General features: G+C 33.5%; 3 protein-coding genes across 6 annotated transcripts; all 3 read left to right on the top strand.

Annotated features, from left to right (window-relative positions):
* Positions 1 to 10161: 10161 nt before the first annotated feature.
* On the top strand, positions 10162 to 15932 carry LOC105762790 (alpha-L-fucosidase 2). Its single transcript, XM_012580692.2, has 10 exons — positions 10162 to 10525; positions 10762 to 10907; positions 11236 to 12137; positions 12414 to 12546; positions 12897 to 13055; positions 13231 to 13455; positions 13550 to 13651; positions 13743 to 13878; positions 14281 to 14476; positions 15168 to 15932. The coding sequence occupies exons 1-10, from the start codon at positions 10315 to 10317 to the stop codon at positions 15487 to 15489; spliced, it is 2532 nt and encodes an 843-aa protein (XP_012436146.1). The 5' UTR covers positions 10162 to 10314; the 3' UTR covers positions 15490 to 15932.
* Positions 15933 to 19011: 3079 nt separating this feature from the next.
* Positions 19012 to 24015, top strand: LOC105762788 (alpha-L-fucosidase 2). The gene is made up of 10 exons (XM_012580687.2): positions 19012 to 19624; positions 19810 to 19955; positions 20156 to 21012; positions 21156 to 21288; positions 21640 to 21798; positions 22099 to 22323; positions 22398 to 22499; positions 22612 to 22747; positions 23266 to 23461; positions 23625 to 24015. Exons 1-10 carry the CDS (start codon positions 19420 to 19422, stop codon positions 23935 to 23937), a joined length of 2472 nt encoding a protein of 823 aa, XP_012436141.1. The 5' UTR covers positions 19012 to 19419; the 3' UTR covers positions 23938 to 24015.
* Positions 24016 to 24313: 298 nt separating this feature from the next.
* LOC105762789 (uncharacterized) lies at positions 24314 to 27004 on the top strand. 4 transcript variants are annotated; one of them, XR_001124030.2, is made up of 4 exons: positions 24314 to 24670; positions 25247 to 25407; positions 25639 to 25707; positions 26703 to 27004. XR_001124030.2 is itself a non-coding variant. In XM_012580690.2 (4 exons), exons 1-3 carry the CDS (start codon positions 24516 to 24518, stop codon positions 25659 to 25661), a joined length of 297 nt encoding a protein of 98 aa, XP_012436144.1. In that variant the 5' UTR covers positions 24319 to 24515; the 3' UTR covers positions 25662 to 25707; positions 26703 to 27004. The 4 variants fall into 4 exon arrangements, 3 of the variants coding, with proteins under 3 accessions (XP_012436143.1, XP_012436144.1, XP_052481406.1); XM_012580690.2 differs by having other exon boundaries at positions 24319 to 24670; positions 25247 to 25365; XM_012580689.2 differs by lacking the exon at positions 25639 to 25707 and having other exon boundaries at positions 24315 to 24670.
* Positions 27005 to 27390: the final 386 nt, after the last annotated feature.

Here is a 27390-nt window from a genome sequence, read left to right as displayed (position 1 = left end):
TTTTAAGTAGTATGTTTATGCTTAATGTAGTCTGAGACAGGGGAGGAGGGTCCAGGATGGTCAACAACATAGAAAACATATTTTAAGTAGTATGCTTATGCTTTATGTTGTCTGAAACAAGAGAGGAGGTCCAGAATGGTCAACAACATGAAAATACTGTGAAAGATGCTAACAAAAAGCGACGTCGAGAATAGCATGGAAGGGCATTGCTTTTACATTAATGTAATTGATAATAATGCTTGGAAATTTCCATGCTCCATTTAGCAATAGATGATCAGTGATGATGACTATCATATAGTTGGCTCAAATTCGCTATGAAATAATAATATGTTTTGAAGTTAATTGTAAAGGGCTCCACTCAGTTCAAATTTGAAGTTAATAATATGCTTAATTGTTTGATTATTTGAAATAAAATTGAACTGAGCGAGAAATGAGAATGTGGAGTAAAGAGTAAGGCTCAACGATCTCTTGAGGGTCAACTTCCCAATCAACAAATTTTATCAGTCATGTATACCTTTTAAATTTCACATAATTTTCCTTTAGTTTTTTCTTGGAACTTAACACTACTTACCAGTGGCAGAGTTAAGGGGCTGGCAGGGTCTGCCCCCCCCCAAAATGATAAAATTCCTCCCTGCGAAAAAAATTTCTAGCTATTTTCTTATAATCTTAATTCACTCGATGATTAAAAGGGAGAAGATAATTAATATCTATTTGGAACCAAAGTTTTGTTCAATACGAGAAAACATTTGGTACATGAAAGACATAGCTTTAGTATTTGTTCTTATTTTCTAGCAGCTCCCACCAACAACAGCGTAAAAAGCTTTTGGTAATTTATACCATGACCTCTCCCCAAATTTTTTGCCCAAACAATCTTATTTTCCTTTTAATCAGAACCTTGGATTCATTCTAAGGCCCTCCAAGGTCACCTTCTTGTTGAGGTCTTGCCATGAGAGTGATTTCATCATATGGTAGCCAATATTTGTAATGAATTAAAAAGGGATAAGATAATTAATATATATTTGGAACCACGAATTTTATTCAATATAAGGAAATATTTGGTACATAAAAGACATAACTTTAGTATTTGTTCTTATTTTCTACCGGCTCCCACCAACAATGGCGTAAAAAGCTTTTTGATAATTTACACGATGACCTCTCCCCAAATGTCTTGCCTAAATAATCTTATTTTCCTTTTAATCAAAACCTTAAAAATCATTCTGAGGCCTTCCATTGCCGCCTTCTTGTTGAGGTCTTGCCATGAGAGTGATTTCGTCATTTGGTAGCCAATATTTGTAATGAATAAAAGGGAGAAGATAATTAATATATATTTGGAACCACGAGTTTTATTCAATATGAGAAAACATTTGGTATATGAAATACATAACTTTAGTACCTGTTCTTATTTTCTAATGGCTCCCCCCAACAATGGCGTAAAAAGCTTTTGGTAATTTACACCATGACCTCTCCCCACAATGTCTTGCCCAAACAATCTTATTTTCCTTTTAATGAGAATCTTGAATTCATTCTGAGGCCCTCCATTGTCGCCTTCGTGTTGAGGTCTTGCCATGAGAGTGATTTCATTATATTTGTAATGAATAAAAGGGAGAAGATAATTAATATTTATTTGGAACCACGGGTTTTATTCAATATGAAGAAATATTCAGTACATGAAAGACATAGCTTTAGTACCTACTCTTATTTTCTAATGGCTCCCCCCAACAATGGCATAAAAACCTTTTGACAATTTACATCATGACCTCTCCCCAAATGTTCTGTCCGAATAATCTTATTTTCCTTTTAATCAGAACCTTGAATTCATTATGAGCTTTTCCATTGTCGCATTCCTATTAAGGTCTTGCCATGAAAGTGATTTCATCATATGGGTTCAGTCCTTTCTCATTTGAAAATTGAAGCCTATCAATTGAAACATAATTTTCAAACGCTTCATTTGTGCGAAATTTTCCCAAAATCGTCTACACTTTCCCCAAGCCATCAATAACATCGATGAAAAACAAATGCCCTTCTTGGCACTCGAAAAATGCATCAACAGACATGAAGGGGAAAAATAGTATGCATCCTTCCACTTTGCTTTGAATCAATCGCCTTGAGAATAATTTCCTACCTTGCACTTGGTTTTTCATGTCTGCAAATTGAATTAATGGCAATACAAATGCAATAATTCAATTTGCAAACATGGAAAACCAAATGTGAGGAAGCAAATTATTCTCAAGGAGATTAATTCAAAGTGAAGTGGAAGGATACATACTATTTTTCCCTTTCATGTATGTTGCTACATTTTTCGAGTGTCAAGAAGGGCCTTTGTTTTTTTATGGATGTTATTGATAATTTGGGGAAAGTGCGGATGGTTTAGGGTGAATTTCACACCAACAAAGTCTTTGGAAATTATATTTCAATTGATTGGCTGCAATTTTCAAATGACAAAGGACTAAAACCATATGATGAAATTACTTTCATGGCAAGACCTTAACAAGAAGGTGACAATGGAGAGGCTCAGAATGAATTCAAGGTTCTAATTAAAAGGAAAATAAGATTATTCGGACAAGACATCTGGAGAGAGCTCATGATGTAAATTGTCAAAAGTTTTTTACGCCATTGTTGAGGGGAGCCATTAGAAAATAAGAGTAGGTACTAAAGCTATGTCTTTCATGTACCGAATATTTCTTCATATTGAATAAAACCTATGGTTCCAAATAGATATTAATTATCTTCTCCCTTTTATTCATTACAAATATTGACTATCGATACTTTTAAATATATATTTTTCATTTTCTCATGCACTCATATTATGAACGTGTCCTGATTTTATATAAATGTTAGTAATTAGTAAAAGTTAAAAGATAAATTATTTTGTATCTTATATCATTGTTATAAAAATAAATGTAATCAACATGTAAATTAAGATTATAAGAAAATAATTGGGTGTGAAATTTAGGCTTAACTTATAGGAAGAATTAAATGAAAATGTATATATAATCTATAAATAAAACTTCGCTTTGAATTGGAGATGTTTGCTAAAAAGAATTTAAAGAGAAAACAATTTATCATGATTTAAAAAGAAATAAAAAAATAGAATTGTTGACTCATAAAAATTATTTGACATTATAATTAAAATAGAAAAGATAAATACCTGGAGACGATACAACGCCTTTCTCCATCTCCATTCTATAATATTTTATTTTTCTACAAAATGTTAGGTTTTTGGGAAAAATCATATTTGTTTTAATTGGGAATTTGCTCATGAAGAAGTTTCTTCTGTTGGATAAGAAGTGTGTGTGTATATATATATATATATATATGGCAACCTTCCAACAAATTTAAAGCATCAAAATGTAACGAAAAAATTAAAAACAATTAATTTGATATAAATACAAACAATTCAATTGATATAAAAGAAATATTATAAGTGGTCATTTGTGTAACTTAACAAGAACTTAAAGCAATTAAGACCATTAAACGTTCTTAAATAAAAGAAGTTAAATAGAGAATAAATTTTAATATAATTAATGTCAAATGTCATAATCACATTACTTGGTGTTTATCATAGCAATGCAAATGTTTTCAACCTATTCATACCCATTTGAAGCCTTTCGTATAGCGCAACCTTGGTAAAATAGACTTAGACATAAAGACTCAAGAGAGCATCAAACTATTTCGCACATAGGTGTGAAATTTTTCAACACACCAAAATAGTCTCCGAAAAGATAGTGTAAATTCGATGATCCGCAATAATGTCAAATCAACAAATAACACAATAAAACTCCAACTCCATGTTAGACCTATATTGGTTACAAACGGACTCTTAACAAAAGGATTGTATATTAAAATATTCTCAATCTCATACATAGTTTAGGGTTTAGGACCAAACTAGTACATTTTGTAATATTATTTTTTTGTTAAATTTTGTTATTAGACCTTGTAATTTATGCAAATTGTGAATTTAGTGCTTGTACTTTAATTTGATCGATTTTAATCTTATACTTTTGAATTTTGAAATTTTAGTCCTAACCTAATGGTAGCAGCCTTAATGCAAACGATAGTTGTTAAATCTATAAATTTTTTTGAGTAATATATGAAAATAACAAACAAACATCGCGTTACACATGCGATAATATGTTTGACACATCAAATTTTGAAAATAACATAGCTTAATAAATTTAATAGTTATCATTTGGTTAGGACCAATGTTTTCAAATTCTAAAAATACAAGAACTGAAAATGACCAAATTAGAGTACAGATTCTAAACCCATAACTTAGATAAAGTGCAGGGTCTAATAGCATAATTTGACCTAATTTTTTTGTATTGTAAGTTTGATTATTTTGCAATTTTGAAACATTTGAAGTTTAGACAAGAAGTTACATGCCGCCATTCACAGGCAAAATCAGATTATAATGCAGAGAGACAGGATGGAAAATTCACATTATAATCCGAAAAGATGGCTCTTTGGAGATGAAGGAAGCTAAATCTTCTACAAAAAATTTCACATTTCAGTAAAAGCAACGTTGGTGCAGTTTCAACTGCTGAGCGGGTGAAATCTTTTCAAACAGACGAAGATCCTTCCTGCAGGGTATTTGCTTCTTTATTCTTCACGACTCAAAAGTCAGGTGTCAATCCTGCAGGGTATATTGAGCCACCATGGGAGTCTGTTTTCACCATCTCTCTTAAACGTAACTTCTTGCTTCTTTCCCTTATAGTACTTTCATTAAATTTGTTTTTTCTGCTTGTTGCAATTTCTTCCTATATGTTGTAATGTGCTAGATCGTATGAGTGGTACAAATTGCTTCATGTATTGGTATGAAAAGCGCTTGTTATCTAGTTTCCTACATTACCTTTGTGTTAAGCACGTTCTCTTCAGAAATTTAATAACCATGGACTGATGAATTCTAAAACCACTAATTTATGCAAACTGTTACATTCGTATAATGAGAACCTTAATGGCTATTGCTGATGTTAGAACCAGTGATCGGATAAAGATTTATATTGCTTTCAACGATACGGTTAATATATTTTAAGCAAGGGAGGAGAATCGATCGAGGATGGTCTTCATAATAGTAAGTCAATTCACTCACCAACAATTACATGCCTATTTACCTTTCATCAAATATATAAAAAACTTTCGTATTAAAATCTTTATCACAAATATATGTCAATTACCTTCTCCATATTCATTACAAATATTGTTTAAATAGTTTTTGTTCCATTTTCTCACCCTAATTTGATACGAATTGTTTGTCAATAGTAAGAAAGTAAGATAAATTACTATTATAAAATGAAATGCAATCATAGTGTAAATTAATATCATAAGAAAATAATTGTGTACAACATCTGATCATTGAAAAAGAGAACGTAGGGCATAAAGAATGGTTTATCGAAAAGAAAATATAGAATCTATTAGGGTAAGTAGTGATAAATTTGGAGAAAAAATTAGAAGAAATTTATTTGAAAAATAAAAGGTATAGATAACTAATAAAATTTGTTGATTGCAAAGTCGGATGTTATCTTTAAAATTTGAATGATATCGTTTTAAAATTTGAATTTGTAAAATTAATCCTACTTTAATGCAATGCATTCTTATTGTATCTTTGTGCTTAAATTTTAATGGAACTTCATAATCAATATACTAAATTTTAATGCCAGATCTAGATATAACCAGATATATATATATTTTATAATGTACCGTTTGCACACACTATGGGTTTCTTTTTTAAAAAAAATCACCCAGATTTAATAGGATTTTATACCAATTTCTCATTTAAAATAAAAACAAAACCATATACCACCAACATAATGTATCGAAAATACTAGTTTAAGAAATTTTCTTATCAACACAGAAATATTTAACTATGTTAAATTTATGTTAAATTGGAATAAATTTGATTTAAAAATCACCCCAGGTTTAATGCTTTTTAGTTTGAGATTAACTGTCATTTATTCATTTTAAAATAAATTAGTATAAAATTTAATAACTATCTTAAATAAAATGTACAAAGCTTCAGAATAAAATATCTAATAAAATAAACTGGAGAAATATTATAAGTGGTCATTTGTATAACACAAAATTGTAACTAATAAATAAGAGAAATAGTAACTTAAAGTCTTAAATAAAATAAGTTAAATAGAGAATAAATTTTAACATCATTAATGTAAAAAAGAAAATTAAAAGTTATAGAAATAAAAGGATGATAAAAGTAAGGAATAAATATCAAAATTATACTTGAGTTTTGATACAACTTGTAATATTATACATTAACTTTAATTTGGTGCGTTTGTATACATTAAACTTCAATTTCGAAATGTTAAAATTGAGCCAAAATTGAATTATCGAAATTTTTAATCCAATAAATTTTGAACCTTCAGCACAATCCATAGATTCTGACTTGAATTGAATAAATGATGCAAAATGGATCTTAATCTATCGTTATTTAGAGAAATCTGAGTTTGAAGAAGGGGAAGGGGAAGGGAAAGGAGTACTCGACCCACAACAACCCCATTACTTATGTGGTACAATTTTCTGTTAAATCATGTATAAATTATCGACATGATATTTTATTCGTTTTAAAAATAAATTTAAATTATCTAAATTAAAAAAAAGATTTACGAGGAAATAAGAAATACTTTTCCCAAGTGTATTTTTTTAAAAAAATCTAGGTGGAAATAATTTAAATCTATTTATTTGTTTTAACCTAATAAAATGTCATGTTAGTAATTTATGTCTTAATAGAAAATTTTGTCACGTAGATAACAAGTTTGCGAAATGTGAAATTTGAATCAAAATTAAAGTTTGATATATACAAATGCATCAAATTAAAGTTGACGTTCAACATTGCAAATTATATTAAAGTTCATGTATAATTTTGATATTTATCCTAAAACTAAAAATAGAAAAATAAAACTTATTAAATTCTAATTAAAGTTGATTTAAAAAAAATAAAATCTGCAAACTAACTTATAATCTCTTAAATTTTATTAAATTCCAATGAGAACTTCTTAGTAAAATAGCATACAAATAGAAATTTCATTAAAAAACATCAAAGCTTTTTTAAAAAAAAATAATCACAGCCATCACTCTTTTCCATTTGGATGGAGGGTGGGGTACTTTGCGATACGATGTGTTTAGATTACTTTTTTATCTCATGTTATAATATTACTACAACACATAATCTAACCGTCATCGTTGTTTTAACACTAACAACACATAAACGCATTGTCTATCTAAACTCACCTAAAGTACCAAAATCTTTCTTACCAAGCCGGTTTTGATTTTTTTTTTTTTTTTACAATCGATGGACAAGGGCTTTGGGAATTTCCAAACTTGTCCATCAATTGTATTAGTTTGATAGTACATTAATTAATTGATGGTTGCCAGTTTTGGCATTGTAGACATGAAGAATCCGAATCACTGATCCTTTGCCTCCTCTGCCACCACATAAATAATTAGAATTGTTTTAAAATTTTAAAATTTTAAAATAAAATTATTAAAATACTAATATTTAAAGTTTTGATTGAGTTGATATTATTCTCGTCTTATAATCCAACTACGAATTTCTCGAAAACTTGTTATTTTTATAAAAGAGTAAATATTTATCTATCTCTATTAAATTTAAAGTTTTGGTGAGTTGGTGTCAATCTTTATTGGCTCTATGTAAATTTATTAAAATCCTTTTATTTTTATAAAAATGTAAATATTATTTTAGGCTATTTTTATCTTTTTATGTTTTTATATAAAATCTAAATAATACATACATATTTTACCCAAAACATCATAAATTCTAATATATATTTTAATAAATTTATTAGATAATTTTTTCATCCATTGAGTGAGTAGTATGTCATAATCCAGTTATAATAAAAACCTTAATTGAGTTGATGTCACTCATCAATTAGCTTCTAACGTACCAAAAGCTCACTCATTTACAATTTAGTTTATATTGGGGATAAATTTTAAAACTACACATGAACTTTGATCCGATGTTTAATTTGATACATAAACTTTGGTTTGGTGTAATTATACACATGAAACTTTGATTGTGGTTCAAATGTATACATGAAACTTTAATTTTGATTCAATTGTGACATTTAAAGGAATAAATACATCAATTATTTTTATATTAGATATATAAATTTATTTGTATTGCAATATGTATACTTAAAATGGTATTATATCGATAATTGTGTTAGTAATTTGTGAAAATTAAATTAATATTTCATGTATAAAATTGCACAAAATCAAAGTTTATTTATAGTATTGCACATTGAACCAAAGTTTATGTGTAGTTTTGAGGTTTATGTCTTTACATTATTATGAAATTGTTTTTATCTTTTTATAAATTAATAAAAATTCATGCACAATAAGTATATTCAGGGGTGAGCAAAACTCGATTCGATTTGAAAAAATCGAATTTGTAGTTAATGGAATCGAGTTATTCGAGCCAAATCGAATAAGTAATTCGAATATCGAGTTCAAGTCGAGTAATATTTACATTCGAATAATTCGAATAATAGATTAGTGTAAATACACTTTTGGTCAACGCCAAATTTGAAAATGAGCAAATTAGTCTCTCTCTCAATAAATTTTACAAAAAATTTCAAAATTTCAAAATAATTTTAAAATTCAAAATATTTATAAAATGCCAAAATTTGTATTTTAAAAAATCTAAACAATATATAAAAATGTTAAAAATTAATTTTTTAAAATAATAATTTTGGGATATAAATAAGTTAATTAATGATTCAAGTTTATCTAAAATATCTTATTTATTATTATTATTTTGTTTTAAAAAATTCCAAATATATAAGGTTTCAAATTTATGTGCTTTAACATGGAATTAGTTATATTGTAACAATATTTTAATTTTTATTTTTAACTCGAACAATTTCACTTGATTTGAAAAAAATTCAAATCGAGTTAGAATGATAAAATAAGACTTGTCAACTCAATTAACTCAAATTTTTTCACTTAATTTGATCGAAAGCTCACCTTTAAATATATTTGTTATATAATTTTATTTCAGCCATACAGTTAATATACATATATACCGAATATGATTAAATTATTAGCAAAACAATTCGTTATAAGTATTATATTACACTAATATAACTTTGAAGAAACATTAATTCTTTATACTAATATTATGATAAAAATTCTTTATAATTTAATTCGAAACCGAGTTGATTGGGATATTTAATTATCCAAAAGAAATTGGAGGATTCTCAAAGACGTGGAACCTTTTAGTCAAACATCAAATAACATTGTAGTTTAGGATAATTAAAGTGTGCCTTGGATTGTATTTGTATAACTTTTTGGAAAATTCATGTGTTAAGTTTTGAAAATTGTAAGTTATTTGGGAAAGTGGTTGTAATAATTTAGGTTTGAGTTTAGATTGTATGAGGACAGATTAGATTTAAATTAATAGTCGTATCGGGTTAATTATTCAGTAAAATCATTCTTTGAGTGGGATTCTATGAATTGTGTAGTTAATCACAGACAAACAAGTGCAAAAGGATTAAGAATAAGATCAACTTTATATTTTATATATTTTTAATAAAAGATTCAAGTAATGAAAGTGTTACGTTATCACCATTTAATGTCCTTAAACAAAAACTATGTTAAGGACTAATGTGGATAAAAAGTTTAAGGACTAAAATTGATTTACCCAAAAATAAAATAGTTCACCTAATGATACTTGATAATGTTGAGATCATAGGATCTAAATGGTCCAAGTTAGAGTATGACCATGACACATAAAACTTCTATTGAATACTTTAACGGCCCAAATGTAGGTACTAAAAAAACAACAAGGAAATAGATATATTTTAAGAGACATGAATAAAGAAAAATAAAATAATTGATGAATGATATAAAAATAAAAATGGCTGTTTTCAATGTACACATATATGTATGAGCAGGTGAGTTTCACAGATGTTGGAAAATATTATTAAAAAAATGAAAACAGTAGGAGAGTATGAGCTGCAGTAAAAAAAAATACAATCTTTCTTGTTTTTCTCGTGATAAAATGTCAGAGTGTCACGTAAACAAACATAGCGCCGCGTGCTACATGCGAAATGCTCATAATCTCTTGTCTTAAAAACGTGGGTCCCCCCTTCTCCGCTACTGCATTTTACCATCCTTACAATGCCGTGTTGCTGTGCTTAATATCTCTACCCCACAGTCCCACACTCCAACCTCTCTGTTTCCCCGTCTCCTCTAAGCTGCTTAAACTTCTCATTTTCTTTCTTCAACCCATTACAGTTTTCTTGCTTTCGTTTCTTTGCCTTCGCTGGGTTTTTTATTCTAATGGAAGATGGAGAGTGGGTTTTGGTGCGGAAGCCCGCAGAGAAGGACTTTTGGAACCCCACCTCCATGGACCTTGCCGACACTTCCAAGCCGTTGAAAGTTACTTTCAGTGGGCCTGCCAAGCACTGGACCGACGCAATTCCCATCGGAAATGGTCGCCTTGGCGCCATGGTGTGGGGCGGCATTGCATCGGAAACTCTTCAGCTCAATGGTAATTAGATTCCAAAACCCCCCCTTAGCCCTTACATGCTCTGTTTAGAAAAAAAGAGAGAGGCTTCTTTTAAAGATATTATTTTCTATCCTTTCTTCTTTATATTATTATCTTTGTCTTTGGCGACTATAAGGAACGATTGAAGATTTGATATGCTGTACTGTGAATCAGTTGCTGTCTTGTAATGTATATAAAAGCAAATTGAATCAGCCATTGTTGTTTGAATTGCTGTGTAGAGGACACATTGTGGACTGGGGTTCCAGGAGATTACACGAATCCGGAGGCTCCAGCCGCCCTAGCGGAGGTTAGGAAACTTGTTGACAATGGTGATTATGCTGAGGCTACAAAAGCAGCGGTCAAGTTGTCAGATCATCCCTCTGATGTATGTTTTCTCTTTCATCCCTTGCATATCTATTCTTTTATTCACGTATGCAAAATTGCAATTGCAACGGGTTTGGATTTTCACATGTTATTCCCATTTGGAAACCATATATCCAGGTGACATTTGAAGTTTAGATACTAGAAAACCCTTCTTTCGAATTGTTGGGTTTGTTTTATCACCACAACATGGGGCTTGAACATTATATTTATATATGTGCTTGTGTGTTATTTCCAAAGAGATTCTATTTATAGGGAACTTTTGAACATCAACCGATTTTTTAATTTATGGAATTCATCGCTTTCTAATGATATGTTCTGTAATTATGAAGGTTTACCAGCTTCTGGGGGATATCAAGCTAGAGTTTGATGAATCACATGTGAAGTACACGGAAGGCACATATAGCAGAGAGCTTGACTTGGAAACTGCAACAGCAAGAGTGAAATATTCCGTTGGTGATGTTGAATTTACGAGGGAACATTTTGCTTCGAATCCTGGTCAGGTTTTAGTAACAAAGATTTCTGCAAGCAAACCTGGGTCACTTTCATTTACAGTTTCTTTAGACAGCAAGTTACACCACCATTCACAGGCAAACGGGCAAAATCAGATTATATTGCAGGGAAGTTGTCCTGGTAAAAGAATCCAACCAAAAGTGGGCTTAAATGAGACTCCAAAGGGAATTCAGTTTACTGCAGTTCTTGATTTACAAGTTAGTCAAGGAGGTGTTATACATAATATAGATGACAAGAAGTTGAAGGTTGAAGGTTCTGATTGGGCTGTTTTGCTTCTGGTAGCTTCATCTTCGTTTGATGGTCCATTCACTATGCCTTCAGATTCTAAGAAGGATCCCACTTCGGAGACTCTCAATGCATTGAAATCTATAAAAACCTTGTCATATTCTGATCTTTATGCCCACCACTTGGATGACTATCAGAATCTTTTCCATCGTGTATCTTTGCAGCTTTCTAAAAGTTCGAAGAGCAATTTAGGAGATGGCTCTTTGGAGATGAAGGAAGTTAAATCTTCTACAAAAAATTCACATTTCAGTGAAAGCAACGATGGTGCAGTTTCAACTGCTGAGCGGGTGAAATCTTTTCAAACAGATGAAGATCCTTCCTTTGTGGAGCTTTTGTTTCAGTACGGTCGGTATTTGCTTATTTCTTCTTCACGACCTGGAACTCAGGTGTCAAACCTGCAGGGTATTTGGAACAAGGATATTGAGCCAGCATGGGAGTATGTTTTCACCACCTCTCTCAAACATAACTTCTTGCTTCTTTCCCTTATAGTGCTTTCATTAAATTTGTTTTTTTCTGCTTGTTGCAATTTCTTCCTATCTGTTGTAATGTGCTAGATCATATATTTACATATGGGTGGTACAAATCTGCTTCATGTATTACTTATGCGAATATAATATCTCAACAAAAGTTACCAACTAAAGAAATTTAAATTTCACTCATATTCTATATCTGGATTTGATAATAATTTCCCCTTTTTTTTTCTCTTTGCCAGTTGTGCTCCTCATCTCAATATTAATCTTCAAATGAACTATTGGCCATCCCTTCCTTGCAACCTTAAAGAGTGCCAGGAACCTTTGTTTGATTTTATTTCCAGTCTAGCAATCAATGGGAGTAAAACAGCAAAAGTAAGTTCCCTCTGTTATTTTTCTCTTCTGAAAGTCTGCTTAGTGCATCTAAAATTTAGTTTTCTGGCATACTTTCTTAGACATGGGATTCTCTTTAAATTTTGTTGGTGGTAACCTCTGAAGATGTTGGCTTGTGATTTCATCACCTTAGTTTTACATCAAAATTACATGTCTGCTCACCTTGACATCTTCAATAAAGCTAGCACTATGACTCTTTAACCTTGCAATCTCAAGTATCTGTTTTATTGCCCCAAAATTTCTTTTTCCTTTTTCTTCCTGGATTTATGCCACTTATGTCTTAAAGCATCTTCTAATCGTAAGCTTCCTTATTTGGTCACTGAATGTTGCAGGTGAATTATGAAACAAGTGGTTGGGTTGCACATCAAGTGACTGACATATGGGCAAAAACATCACCAGATCGAGGTGAGGCTGTATGGGCTTTATGGCCAATGGGGGGAGCATGGCTCTGCACTCATTTATGGGAACATTTCACCTATACAATGGACAAAGTAAGCTCCTGTCTTTTTAAAATTTTGGCTTCTAATTCTTTGTTTTGCTCTCAAGTTTCTTGTCATCAACTTCACTGCAAACTCTTCAAGAGGCCATTCAAAAATGGTTCATCAGGATGATACTTCATATTTTTTGTCTGTTAGAAGGATTTCTAATATTTTTCTGATTAATTAGGATTTTCTAAAAAATAAGGCATATCCTTTGTTAGAGGGATGTACATCATTTCTTCTGGACTGGTTGATTGAGGGCCCTGGAGGCTATCTGGAAACCAACCCATCAACTTCTCCCGAGCATATGTTTGTTGCTCCTGATGGCAAGCCTGCTAGCGTAAGCTACTCGTCAACAATGGACATTGCAATCATAAGAGAAGTATTCTCTGAAATTGTTTCCGCAGCTGAGGTGAAGTTTTTATTTCATGCTATCTAAAACAGACCAACTTTTCTATTTCATATTCTTCATATCTTTATATGCTAATTAGTTTCTTAAAAGGCAGGTTCTGGGAAGAAAGGATGATGCTCTTATTGGAAAAGTCCGTGAAGCTCAGGCGAAGTTACCACCAACAAAAATTGCTAGAGATGGTTCCATTATGGAATGGGTATGTCAACATATGGACCCTGATCTTTGTTGAAAGTTATTTTATTTGTGTTCAACAAGGTAGATGAAAATATTCCTTGCTTTTGGAGCAGGCAGTAGATTTTCAGGATCCAGAGGTGCATCACCGGCATGTATCACACCTTTTTGGCCTGTTTCCAGGGCACATGATTACTGTTGAAAAGACTCCAGACCTTTGTAAAGCTGTTGATTTTACCCTCTTTAAAAGAGGTATGTGTGTGACAATGAGTTCATGGTGAATATGCTAATCTTTACAATGAAGAAATAAAGTAACATAAATTAGACATTTCAGCAATATAACTTTAGAATTTTACTAAAATTTTGAAATGCAAAGACATGTTAGGCAGTACTTGAATTGATATGAAAAGCGCTTGTTATCTAGTTTCCTACATTATGTTTGTGTTAAGCAGGTTCTTTTCAGAAATTTAATAATCATAGATTGATGGATTCTAGAACCACTAGTTTATACAAACTGTTACATTCGTATAATGAGAACCTTGATGACTGTTGCAGAAGTTAGAACCAGAGACCGAATAAACACTTATATTGCTTTCAACTATACCATTAATATGTTTTAAGCAGTATGCTTACGCTTTATGTAGTCTGAAACAGGGGAGGAGGGTCCAGGATGGTCAACAACATGGAAAACTGCTTTGTGGGCACGTCTTCATAATAGTGAGCATGCTTATCGTATGGTCAAGCATTTAATAAGTTTGGTGGATCCAACTCATGAAGCTGACTTTGAGGGAGGACTCTACAGCAACTTGTTCACTGCACATCCTCCTTTCCAAATTGATGCCAATTTTGGGTAAGCAGCATTGTTTGGTCATGTTTCAGAGATTTTTTTATAATTATCATTTCAACTTGCCTAGGATTAATTCATGCTTCAAATGTAAGATTTGCAATGAAATGTCTTGTTTCCTTTCCTGATAGTTGTGATGTCTAATTAACTGGCACAGAGAGGGGAGGGAGTAAAGTTAATGGGACTAGATGCACTTTTTGGACACTGGGTATTTGGCTATATGAAACTGTTGGGAGCTATGTTACTAGGACTAGGGTGTAAGAGTATTAATATGGGTATATTCAATTTTTTTAGGTAAAGGTAATAGAGAATTTCTAAATTTGTAAGAATTAAATTACTAAATAATCTTATTTCATTTGTTACGTATGATCTTGTTATAAATTATATTATAACATATACTTTTAATGTTCTTCTTCTTCTTCTTTTATAATTATTTTTTTAATTTATGAAATCCTAGTAATCTAAAATTTTCCAAAATGAACATTTATCTAATCAAATAATTACAAATCCTAGCATGTTGAAATGATGCATTTTAAAATGTTAGAATTTCAAAAATCTTTAAAATTTTAAAATTCTTCCTCCGAAAGAGTCATAGAATTTGGGATCCAATTGAGTTATAAATCCTTTAAATTAGAACTTCATTGAACTCAGTTAGTGTTAGTACAGGAGTAGCATCTAATATGCAGCTTTACACCAGTTTTTCAGCAGCAGTAGCAGAAATGCTGGTTCAAAGCACCATGAAAGATCTATACTTACTCCCCGCTCTTCCCCGGGATAAATGGGCCAACGGCTGTGTGAAAGGATTGAAAGCACGCGGTGGGGTGACAGTCAACATATGCTGGCAAGAAGGTGATCTCGAGGAATTTGGGCTTTGGTCGATGGAAGAGAACTCTGTCAAAAGATTACATTATAGAGGAACTACAATCACAGCAAAGATATCAACTGGAAAAGTTTACACTTTCAATAGACAACTAAAATGCGTCAAGACATACTCCTTGTGGGAAGCGGTTTTTTCTTGAACATCGAGATCAATGCTATCTCCATGTTGAGCAATGCATTTTTTTTTTGTTACTCCAAATAAATTTTGCAGAGGAACTTGGGGTTCTTTTGCTTACTTTGTTCCATTCATTCCATCTTTTCTTTTCTTTCTCTTGCTTCTTCTCTTGTCATGGTTGTTAGCTTCGAAGACATTACATTTCCTCTATAGGATTGTAGCTTTTGGTTTTCAATTGTCATTGCTAAGTTGGAGTTATAGGCTATAAAGATCAGTGATCACCATTGATTTTCCTTTATTTGGCTTTCTCCTATAGGCTTTGAACTATACCTTAATTACCAAATTGGTCCTCAATGTATTTTTTTTTGTCATGAATAGTTCATATGTTTTATGCCGTCACTTGTGGCCTCTGGCTATAGCACTGTTGAAATAAAAAAAGCACGTGGCAAAAAAAATAATTGAACTTAATTTTCTTTTTGTTACTCTTTTTCCACTCTCTCTCCCAGTAAATTTATCCCAGTTGATGACATTTGCTTGCAATATGTCATCCATGCTAACCTTACAACCAACAATCGACCATGACTCAAATTAGATGGTGAGGGCAGAAAGAATAAATGCGAACGCATTAGTTAGTTGTTACAGCAAATGCTTTAAAGGATACATTGTAAATTACAAAGAATTTATGCTTTGCTTCTTTGCTACCATTCAAGTGAAGAATTAAAATATGCAATCACAAAGAAATTACGCTTTGCTACTATTCAAGTGAATAATTAAAATGTTCAATGAGATTTTGACTTGGAAACTGCAACAGCAAGAGTGAAATATTCCGTTGGTGATGTTGAATTTACGAGGGAACATTTTGCTTTTTAATCCTGGTTAGGTTATAGTAACAAAGATTTCTGGTAGTGATGGAGTCAGAAAATTTTGGTGGAGGGGTAAAAATTAAATTGTATATTTGTACGATAATAAAAAATTAATTTCACAATTTTAATAGTTTATACTTTTATAATTTTTAAAGGATTAAATCAAATTTTTATTATTTTTAGGGGGGCAAAGTATATTTTACCATTACTAATTTAAAATTTTATAAATTATAAAGACCCTAAATAAAAAAATTATATTTTAGGGGGCCGGGCGCCCATTAGCCCCCCTTGGCTTCGCCACTGTCTGGAAGCAAACCAGGGTCACTTTCATTTACAGTTTCTTTAGATAGCACGTTACACCACCATTCACAGGCAAATGGGCAAAATCAGATTATAATGCAGGGAAGTTGTCCTGGTAAAAGAATCCAACCAAAAGTGAGTTTAAATGAGAATCCGAAGGGAATTCAGTTTGCTGCAGTTCTTGATTTACAAGTTAGTCAAGGAGGTGGTATACGTAATATAGAAGACAAGAAGTTGAAGGTTCGGATTGGGCTGATCTTTAGGCCCACCACTTGGACGACTATCAGAATCTTTTCTATCGTGCCTCTCTGCAGCTTTCAAAAAGTTCGAAGAGCAATTTAGGGGATGGCTCTTTGGAGATGAAGTTAAATCTTCTACAAAAGAAAATCACATTTTAGTAAAAGCAACAATGGTGCAGTTTCAACTGCTGAGCGGGTGAAATCTTTTCGAACAGATGAAGATCCTTCTTGCAGGGTATTTGCTTATTTCTTCTTCATGACCCGGAAGTCAGGTGTCAATCCTGTAGGGTATATTGAGCCAGCATGAGAGTATGTTTTCACCACCTCACTTAAACATAACTTCTTGCTTCTTTCCCTTATAGTACTTTCATTAAATTTGTTTTTTCTACTTGCTGCAATTTCTTCCTATCTGTTGTAATGTCCTAGATCGTATGAGTGGTACAAATTTGCTTCATGTATTGGTATGAAAAGCGCTTGTTATCTAGCTTCCTACGTTGCGTTTGTATTAAGCACGTTTTCTTCAGAAATTTAATAACCATAGATTGATGGATTCTAGAACCACTAATTTATGTAAATTGTTACATTCGTATTATGAGAACCTTGATGGCTATTGCTGAAGTTAGAACCAGTGATCGAATAAAGATTTATATTGCTTTCAACTATAGGGTAATATATTTTAAGCAGTATGCTTACACTTTATGTAGTTTGAAATAGGGGAGGAGAGTCGAGGATGGTCAACAAGATGGATAACTGCTTTGTGGGGGCTTCTTCATAATAATGAGCATGAAAAGCAATGTGTATTAACTAAGCGGAAAGTTAAGTCAATTCACTCACGAACAATTACATACCTATTTACAAAGGTGTTAGTTAAAACGATGTCTTCCTTCATCAAATATATAAAGAATTTTCGTATTAGAATCATTATCACAATCATCAAGAATCATACAAACTCGTATTAGAATCATTATTGTATTGCTCTCAATTCAATTTGTGGACATGGAAAACCAAATGCAAGGTAGGAGATTATTCTCAAGGAGATTAATTCAAAGTGAAGTGGACCGATGTGTATTTTTTTTCCCTTTCATGTATGTTAGTGAGTTTTTTGAGTTTCAAGAAGGGCGTTTTTTTTTCATGGATGTTATTGATAGCTTGGGAAAAGTGTGGACGGTTTTGACAAAATTCCACACTCATGAAGTCATTGGAAATTATGTTTCAATTGATTGGCCTCAATTTTCGAATGAGAAAGGACTAAAACCAAATGATGAAATCACTCTTATCGCAAGATCTCTACAAGAAGGCAGCAATGGAGGGCCTCAGCACGAATTCAAGGTTCTGATTAAAAGGAAAATAAGATTGTTTGGACAAGATATTTGGGGAGAGGTCATGGTGTAAATTGCCAAAAGCTTTTTACGCCATGGTTGGGGTAGCCATTAGAAAATAAGAATAGATACCAAAACTATGTCTTTCTGTACCAAATATTTCCTCATTTTTGTTTCATTTTCTCATGCACTTATATTATCATATGAATTGTTTGTTAATAGTAAGAAAGATAAATAAATTACAACATTTCATCATTGAAAAAGAAAACATAGAGCGCAAAAAATGGTTAATGAAAAAGAAAATATATAATCTATAAGGGTAAGTAATGGTAAATTTCGAGAAAAAACTAAAAAAAATCAATTTGTTGATTGCAAAATCGGCCCTCAAGAGATGGTTGAGCCTTGCTTTTTTCTCCACCTAATATTGTAATTGTTCTGATGATATCTCTGGTGGAACATTAATTCCTCCAATTATATGGACTTGTTCATAAAATCCCATTTTCATATAGGTTTATTACTTGGATTGAATATTTGAATGGGACTTGGGCTATATTGCTTTGTTATTTATTCGCAATGATGATAATATCATCAGTGTTTAAAGATTAATTTGGAGTTTGCATAAGTAAATATTATGTCAACAAAATTAATTTTCATTTTGTTGGGATTTAGGGTATGAACTAAAAAAAATATTAGACATGATCAATAAAGTTAAATTGACGAAAGTCGTGTTTGTTCATAGACAATTACGTTCCTATTTATAAAGGTGATGTCTTCCTTTATCGAATATGTAAATGATTTTGTATTAGAATTATTACCATGGTCATCAAAGATCGTATTGGAGAAAAAACTAAAATCCTATGATGAAATCACTTGTAAAACCTCCAATTGAATTCAAAGGAAAATAAGATTGTTTTGGCAATTCCTTTGTGCAATAGCGAAATTGATGTATGGAAGGATTGATGGCACGTGGTTGGCTGAAGAAGAAGAAGAAAGTCTGCTTAAAAAAACCAGAATTCTGTGAAAGGATTCAAATTACCATGGCATATTGTAACCCAAAGAAACAAGTTTCTCTTTTCCTTGTGTCAGAAAGACAGCCCACACTCTTCACCACTCCTGCTCCTGGCTCTTTAAATATACATACACGATAACGATAAAAGAAAGAAACTCGAACCAGAAGTCAAAAAAGAAGCATTAGTTGGTATATCGTACAATCTCTGCTTCTGATTTTGCGGTAATGAGAGATGAAGAGTGGATTATGGTGCGCAGACCCACAGTGGCCGATCTCTGGAACCCATGCTTCTCGGATTCAACTTCAAGGCCACTGAAAGTCATCTTCAACGAACCCGCCAAGTACTGGACCGACGCCCTCCCCGTTGGGAATGGTCGTCTTGGTGCCATGATTTGGGGTGGCGTCGCTTCCGAACTTATCCAGCTCAACGGTGAACTAATACTACATTTTCCTTTCGCTTTCTTGTCAAATCTTATCAAATTCTCTTTAATAACTTGTGTTACGTTTCTGAATGAGTGAATGATAAGACCATTAAAATGAATATACATTACATGTGGTGTCTACAAATTATCAATGAAACTAGTAGAAAATGACTATCGTTAAATAATTTTGTAGAGGACACACTTTGGACTGGGGTTCCTGGAGACTATACAAACCCCAATGCTCCATATGCTCTCTCAGAGATTAGAAAGCTTGTTGATAGTGGTGAATTTGCTGAAGCTACTGCAGCAGCAGCCAAGTTGGTTGGAAATCCTGCAGATGTATGTTACTTATTTTCCTTATTATTATTATAAAAAACTTGTGTGAAGGCATTGTAAAATTATAGAATTTGCCAAACTATTTCTTTGATTTAGGAGTTAAATTCATGAATCACAGATCTCAGTTTAATTTGTTCTACTGGAAAATATTGAAATTGTTCTAAGAAGCTTATCTGGGTGATTTTTGCCTTTTAATGATGGAGGTTTATCAACTACTTGGTGATATCAAGCTGGAATTTGATGATTCTCATCTGAGTTATGATAAAGAAACGTATCAAAGAGAGCTGGACTTGGATAATGCAACTGTGCAAATAAAATATACTGTGGATGGGGTAGAATTTTCCAGAGAGCATTTTGCCTCTAATCCCGACCAAGTAATGGTAACGAAGATTTCTGGGACCAAGCCTGGGTCTGTATCCTTTACTGTATATCTGGACAGCAAGTTAGATCACCATTGTAAAACGAACGGTGAAAGCCAGGTTATACTGGAAGGACATTGCCCAGAAAAGCGAATCCCACCACAAGTGTATGCAGATGACAAGCCAAAGGGTATCCAGTTTTCTGCTGTTCTTGATTTAAAGATTAGCAAGGGGAATGGCATTGTCCATATTCTAGATGACAGCAAGTTAAGGGTTGAAGGTTCTGATTGGGCTATTTTGTTTCTGGTGGCATCATCTTCGTTTGATGGGCCATTCACCAAGCCATCAGATTCTAAGAAGGATCCTACTTCAGATTCTCTCAATGTCCTGAAGTCGATTAGTAATCTGTCATATGTTGATCTTTATGCTCATCATTTGGATGACTACCAGAATCTGTTCCGCCGTGTCTCACTGCAGTTTTCAAAAAGTTCAAGATCTGTTGTGTGCCTCAAGAAAAATCAAGACGGTAGAGTTCCAACAACGGCTGAGAGAATAAAATCTTTTCAAATGGATGAGGATCCATATCTTGTCGAGCTTCTGTTCCAGTTTGGCCGGTATTTACTTATTTCTTCTTCACGGCCTGGAACTCAGGTGGCAAACTTGCAAGGAATATGGAACAAAGATCTTGAGCCAAAATGGGAGTATGTCTACATTCCGTTTCTCTTATTTTTCTCATTTAATCTTGCTTGTGTGATGTATGTCCTGTGGAACATTATATCTACAGCCATTATATCCATCAAAGTATTACTTGGATTGTGACTGGTTCTGTTACCTCTGTCCTCAGCTCTGCTCCTCATTTGAACATCAATCTTGAAATGAATTATTGGCCTTCCTTGCCATGCAACCTTAGTGAATGCCAGGAGCCCTTATTTGATTTCCTCAGTTCCCTATCAGTCAATGGTCGTAAAACTGCAGAAGTAAGAGTCTTCCCTTTAAACTAAACCTGCTACACTGATTTAGTCTTGTAAATATAACCTGTTTATACCTGCTAAATTACATGGTTGGAACTTGGAGTCGAGCGTTCTGATCCCTGCAATGACTTGAAAGTCATAGGTCCTGCATTTTGATATGTAGATATCTGGCTTCTTATTAGGGTTTTTCTTTACTGGGAAACGAACATACTGCCCTTCCTCCTCTAACCTAGAAGCCATAGTTTTATAACAGTAGACCTTGACAATAATAGCTTATGGCTTATGAGGTATATGTTCCTCCTTTTTCTATTTTACATTTTTTTCATATGAAAATTTCTTTGTAACACAATCTAACAGGTCAACTATGAAACAAGCGGTTGGGTTGTACATCATAAATCTGACATATGGGCAAAATCATCAGCAGATGCTGGTGATGTTGATTGGGCATTATGGCCCATGGGTGGAGCTTGGCTTTGTGTTCATCTGTGGGAGCACTACACATACACCATGGACATTGTGAGATCCTGATATTTTTGTAACATATTTCCCTTTTCCTGGTAAAACATCACCATAAAAACTAGTTCCTCGTTAGAGGAATGCTATTTCTGTTATCTCAGAGTTGTTTTTCTTGCTGCTGTTAAGTGCACAATATGAAGTGCCTTCATAGCCAAAACTACAAGTTTATGATTCTTTTATCAAATGAGAAGAATTTACTAATTTTATCTTGCAGCATTATAATGCTGATACTATCATGTTCTTAACACACAATACATTATGAAATGACTTTTAGCTATTAAATATGTCCTATGTTTTTAGGATTTTCTTAAAGACAAGGCATACCCTTTGTTGAAAGGGTGCGGGATATTTCTGTTAGATTGGTTGATCGAAGGGAAAGGAGGTTATCTTGAAACTAACCCATCAACATCTCCTGAACATGACTTTATCGCTCCAGATGGTAACCGTGCTAGTGTGAGCTATTCATCAACAATGGACATGGCAATCATAAAAGAAGTCTTCTCTGTGATTGTTTCAGCTGCTGAGGTGAATCCCTTATTCTAAACTTAACAAGAAGAATCCGAGTTCTCCATTTCAATAAACTCTTTATGTTGGTACAGGTTTTGGATAAAAATGAGGATGATTTAGTAAAAAGAGTGCGTAAGGCTCAATCGAGGCTTTACCCAACCAAAGTTGCTAAAGATGGTTCCATCATGGAATGGGTATGTCAGTAACTCCACAAGCAACTTTTCAAGACCTTGATTTTGAGTCATAAGTCAGTGTACCAAAACTGTTGATATTTTCCGGTTAAGAACTTACCTGTTTGATAGGCAGGCACAAGATTTTCAGGACCCTGATGTGCATCACCGACATCTTTCACACTTGTTTGGGCTTTTTCCTGGACACACAATGACAATTGAAAGCATGCCAGACCTTTGCAAAGCTGCAGAGAATACACTTCATAAACGAGGTTCGTCTTTGTTTGCTATCTGGATTGTTTATTTAGTGTTTCTGCCCTCCTCTACAATATTGGTCTATTGCATCCAGTCTACACTCTGCAGTTAGTGTCCTTTGCTTTTTTGGTTTTCAACATGTTGCTTCTCTATGGTGATAGTTTATACTTGATCCTCAAGAGTAGGGCAACCTTGCCTAAGACAATGTAAAACATAAAAATAATGAATGTATGTCAATATTATTTGTCAAAATATGAGATTATATAATTTATTGCATGTGAAAGATTGTTTGTACAATGTCATGAAGGAATGTCCCAGAATCAACTTCTTTGCTTAAAGGCTTAATTTCTTTGCTTAAAGGCTTAGTTTGTACAACTTTGGATCCTATCTTGTATAGAATATAGCTTATAAGTTCAATTTTTTTATTGCATCAACTGTTTTCGTGCATTCCATTAGATTAAATTTTAGAGTTCAAGCTGACTACTTTTGTAATAGTCGGGTAGGCTTTTCTCTTATATCTTCATCATTTTACCAGGAGAGGAAGGACCAGGATGGTCCACCATGTGGAAAGCTGCTTTGTGGGCACGTCTTCATGACAGTGAGCACTCATATCGGATGGTGAAACATTTAATATACTTTGTGGATCCAGAACATGAGAAAGCTTTCAAAGGTGGAATATACAGTAACTTATTTGCAGCACACCCTCCTTTCCAGATAGATGCCAACTTTGGGTAAGCTACACCGTCTGTTTTCTTCATCAATTAGATATGATCACTAAAGAAACAGTATTCAGTTGACTTTTTGAACCAATTTGGTTTTAGCTACTTCTGGTTTCAAACATTCAAAACATATGAAACTGAGTAAGGTGTTATGTTTTGTGAATTTGGGTGTCAGTTTTACTGCAGCAGTTGCAGAAATGCTAGTTCAAAGTACCTTGGAAGACCTATACTTGCTTCCTGCTCTTCCCCGGGATAAATGGGGAAATGGGTGTGTGGAAGGATTGGTGGCACGTGGAGGAGTGACAGTCAACATTTGCTGGAAAGAAGGAAATCTCCACCGACTAGGTCTTTGGTTGAAAAACCGGAAATCTTGGAGAAGATTCAGATTACACTACAGAGAAACTATGGTATCTGTAAACCTATCATGTGAAACAATGTACACATACAATGGACGGTTAGACTGTGTGAATACTTACTCTTTACTGTAATAAAAAGATGGAATATGGATCCTTTTGGTGTTTATGTTCAATAAAATTGAGGAACTTTGGCTCCTCCTTTCTGCTTCAGTTGTTGCCCTATGTCTCCTTTCTTTGACTGTTATCTGATATTCTAGGCCAAATGCTAGCAATCTCGTTGTTTAGAGTTTAACTACATAAAATATCAAAGACGGTGCACCAAAACAGAGATTGATTGTAAACCACCAGATATTTAGCTCAATTGGATCGGCCTCCTCCATTACAGGCGCATGGAATAGCTATGGACATGCTGCGTTTTCCTTTTGCTGTGTTCTTTCATTGCATTGCATTGATGGTTTTTATTTTTGGTAAGGTTTATAAGTGAAGAAAAATGTGTTTCAAAGGCCTAGGCAGTCTGGATCAACTAGAAGCATTCGAAAGGCCCAAAAAGGCTTCAAATGTTCAGCCTACTAGAATTGGCAAAAGGGAGACACAACACACCCATCCCCTTAAACCCTAACCAAAACCTTTCTGAATTACTACATCCGGCTTCTGTCGTGTCTTATCACTCTCCGTAATTACCGTTCCGTCCAAAAAGCTTCAGTGGGAAAATGGCTTGGCGTGGTGCAGGATCCCTCTCTCGCTCCGTCATGTCTGCCGCCAGAGCTCCGTCGCTCCGCACCCCTCCGCCTATGCCTCGCGTCCGTCCCCCTACTTCCTCAGCTCCCCGCCTTCAGTCACGCCGTCTCTCCTTCGCCCCTTCCAGGTCTTTTCTTTAACCTCCTCTTTTGGCTCTGCATTACATGGAAGTCGGGAATAGAAGCAAAGCGGCTTAAAAGTTGCTAATTTTCAGTTAACATTGATTTTTATTGTAAAATTACTAGAAATAACTCTTGGTGGAAAATTATTTCCTGCGAAAGTAATTCAAATCCGAGTACCGTATTGGTTTGAGTTTATTTGCTAAATTTCTATTGCCCCGTTTATTGGTTGGAAAATATAGCAGTAAAATTATGGTATGTTTGAACATGAATTTGAAAATTTGAGTTTCCCATAAATCCTTAATTGCATTTTTTTAAAAGAATCCAAGTTTTCAAAATTTAACCTAAATGTTTAGTTTATAGTCCAAATTCCAAGTCTCGTTGTTTTCTATCAATTAAATGATTTTAGTTTCTCCTGTTTCAAGTAGGGTTGTTAAATTTCTAAGGCCATGTAAGTTTATTGGGATTCATACAAGTTAATAAGGGCCTTTTTTTTTATGAAAATGAAATCCAATTTGCTGACATTTTCTATTGACAAAATGAAATGGCTAAAGACATTTTGGGGTTTCTTATGCTTGTTTCAGGAATTTGGGAGAATTGGGATGTGTCCAGTCGTTCTTGCCTCTACATAACTTGGTTCCCATGGCTTGTCTTACTTCGCATCTTACTGTTAGCGTGCGGGCTTGTTGTGAGCTGTCTCATGGTACCTTCTGTCGTTCTTGTCAGGATCGCTAGTAGTCTCTTTGTGAGTCTTACTATATCTAGGATACATGGAAAAAGAATTGATGGAACGGAGTTTTTCTGATTTCTTTAATTCACTTCTCTTGAGTCTTTTATGACTTTCAACTATGCAAAGTAGATACTTGGTTTTTTATAATTGCTTTATGATTATTGTGCTATATTTACGAAAAAGACGTAAACTAGGTAAATTTCATAAATTTGGTTAATGAGAAGGAATTGGGATTGGGATTGATAGGGAGGAATGGAAAAGATGGGTGATGCACGTGGACTTTCGATCAGCTAAAGGAGAGAATGATTCCACCTTGTAGGTTTCTTTTATTATAAACCTTTTATTATTATCATTATTATTTTACCCTTACTGTGAAAGTATAAAGAAATGTACCTTAATCAACAGTTTTAAAGTAAACAGATAAAATTTAACCTTTTTTCTCTCGTCTTGTTTTAAATAAATGCTTTTAAGTGATCTACCTCTTTTAAATGTTGGTCATTGGGTGTTGACACTATCAAAGGCAATTTGATAAAAGAAAGGGTCAAAAGGCCTAACGTTTCCTTGTTCAGTCCGTACAAAATGCTATTACCTAATTATGGTGCAGCAACATAGGAGCAATGATCTTGATATGGTCTCTACCCTTTTAATACTTTTTTTGCAGGACTATACTTCGATTCATGTTTTTTCGTCCTTATGAGTGTTAGATTTTTAACTGTTGCACCTCTTCTTTTTTTCGGTGTGTTAAAACCATAATAATATTAGAAAAGAAGGATATGTCTTTACCTGTTTAACTTTAGCTGTTAAAATATGTGATCCTTAGCAGTTTGTTGAACATTGTTTTGCTGATTTAGTGCTTCGCACCCTATTGGAAGGGTAGGAAGGTTTCTCTACTGAATCTCATGTTTATCTTACAATTGTCATTGGTATTTACAGTAACTGCCAACCACTAGTATTAGACATTCAAAGAGCATTGAAATGCTTGCACTCCTAGATTTCGCTATACTTCAAGCTAAATTGTTCTCTAGTTAAAACAGTGACAAGTTAGGGTGGAAAAATGTTCCTCACGTTTACTTTTGGTGATCACTCAAATCACTTTGCTAACTTGTCACAGTGACTGGGGAATCTTGTGCTTTTGGTTCTTGTTGAAGACTTCTGTCATTGACTAGTTGCTTGAAGAAAAATTGATATCGATAATAGTTTGTTGGTTGAACAACATTTGGTAGACAAGAAATAAATTTGATAGGACTTGAGGTGAACTGCTATCGGAAGTGTTGAACCTTATGTGATAATTATTTGTGCCTCCATTGCAGGTACTTGAAAGGCCATGGATTAGCACTGCTGAGTGTATCAAGCGAATTGAGGGAGTCCAATATTAGTTTGTCCTGTGGGGGTCAGAGGCTAGGTACTCTTACCATAAATTATCCAAAAAAAAAAAGTTTATGTTTTATGCTACTGCCAGGAAAAACCTGTAATTTTTAATTTTCTTGTATGATCGACCTGTAGGTACTTTAGTTGCTCTTATTGATCAATAACTTCATTTTTGTGATGCATGGTATTGGTAGCTTAACGAAACTGTTGTTTAGTAATTTTCAATATATGATTTTGCACATAAGAGATCCACTGTGATTGCATGAATTAGCGGACATGTTATGGAGTATATTGTGCCTGTTGAGTTTTGGCCAGCACTTATGTTTGCACATGGGGTGCCTGTAATGAGCAGAAGCAGCTCTTGCTGTCAATTCATGCAGCATGACCCACTTGAGCGACATGTTTGTGGAGCAATTATAGCTCCATCTTTGAGGTTTGGTGGATTGTCCAAAGGCCAAAACTGTTGGTGTTCTAGTGGGTGATGGTCCATGTGCATCAATCCCTTGCTTTCCTATTTCCACTAACTTCACCTTCCTCCTTAACCTTTTTATTCTGGTCAAAACAACATTTGAAAGTCAAAATGTAGACCAGGCTGCATAACTAAGCCAAGTCTGATGTTCCTGTTTTTGA

This window comes from Gossypium raimondii, chromosome 12 (genome assembly GCF_025698545.1).
Source record: "Gossypium raimondii isolate GPD5lz chromosome 12, ASM2569854v1, whole genome shotgun sequence".
Lineage (NCBI taxonomy): Eukaryota > Viridiplantae > Streptophyta > Magnoliopsida > Malvales > Malvaceae > Gossypium > Gossypium raimondii.
Note: the sequence above shows the minus strand (reverse complement) of the source record. Positions and strands in the feature narration are given on the sequence as shown.

Bases quoted from the DNA above. Each gene is read 5' to 3' on its own strand.
- LOC105762790 (XM_012580692.2), top strand. From the start codon at position 10,315: ATGGAAGATGGAGAGTGGGTTTTGGTGCGGAAGCCCGCAGAGAAGGAC. The intron at 13,056-13,230 runs GTAAGCTCCTGT...CTGATTAATTAG, and splicing joins TCACCTATACAATGGACAAA to GATTTTCTAAAAAATAAGGC. The intron at 14,477-15,167 runs GTAAGCAGCATT...GCTTTACACCAG, and splicing joins CAAATTGATGCCAATTTTGG to TTTTTCAGCAGCAGTAGCAG.
- LOC105762788 (XM_012580687.2), top strand. From the start codon at position 19,420: ATGAGAGATGAAGAGTGGATTATGGTGCGCAGACCCACAGTGGCCGAT. The intron at 19,625-19,809 runs GTGAACTAATAC...ATAATTTTGTAG, and splicing joins CGAACTTATCCAGCTCAACG to AGGACACACTTTGGACTGGG. The intron at 22,500-22,611 runs GTATGTCAGTAA...TTTGATAGGCAG, and splicing joins ATGGTTCCATCATGGAATGG to GCACAAGATTTTCAGGACCC.
- LOC105762789 (XM_012580689.2), top strand. From the start codon at position 24,516: ATGGCTTGGCGTGGTGCAGGATCCCTCTCTCGCTCCGTCATGTCTGCC. The intron at 24,671-25,246 runs GTCTTTTCTTTA...TGCTTGTTTCAG, and splicing joins CTCTCCTTCGCCCCTTCCAG to GAATTTGGGAGAATTGGGAT.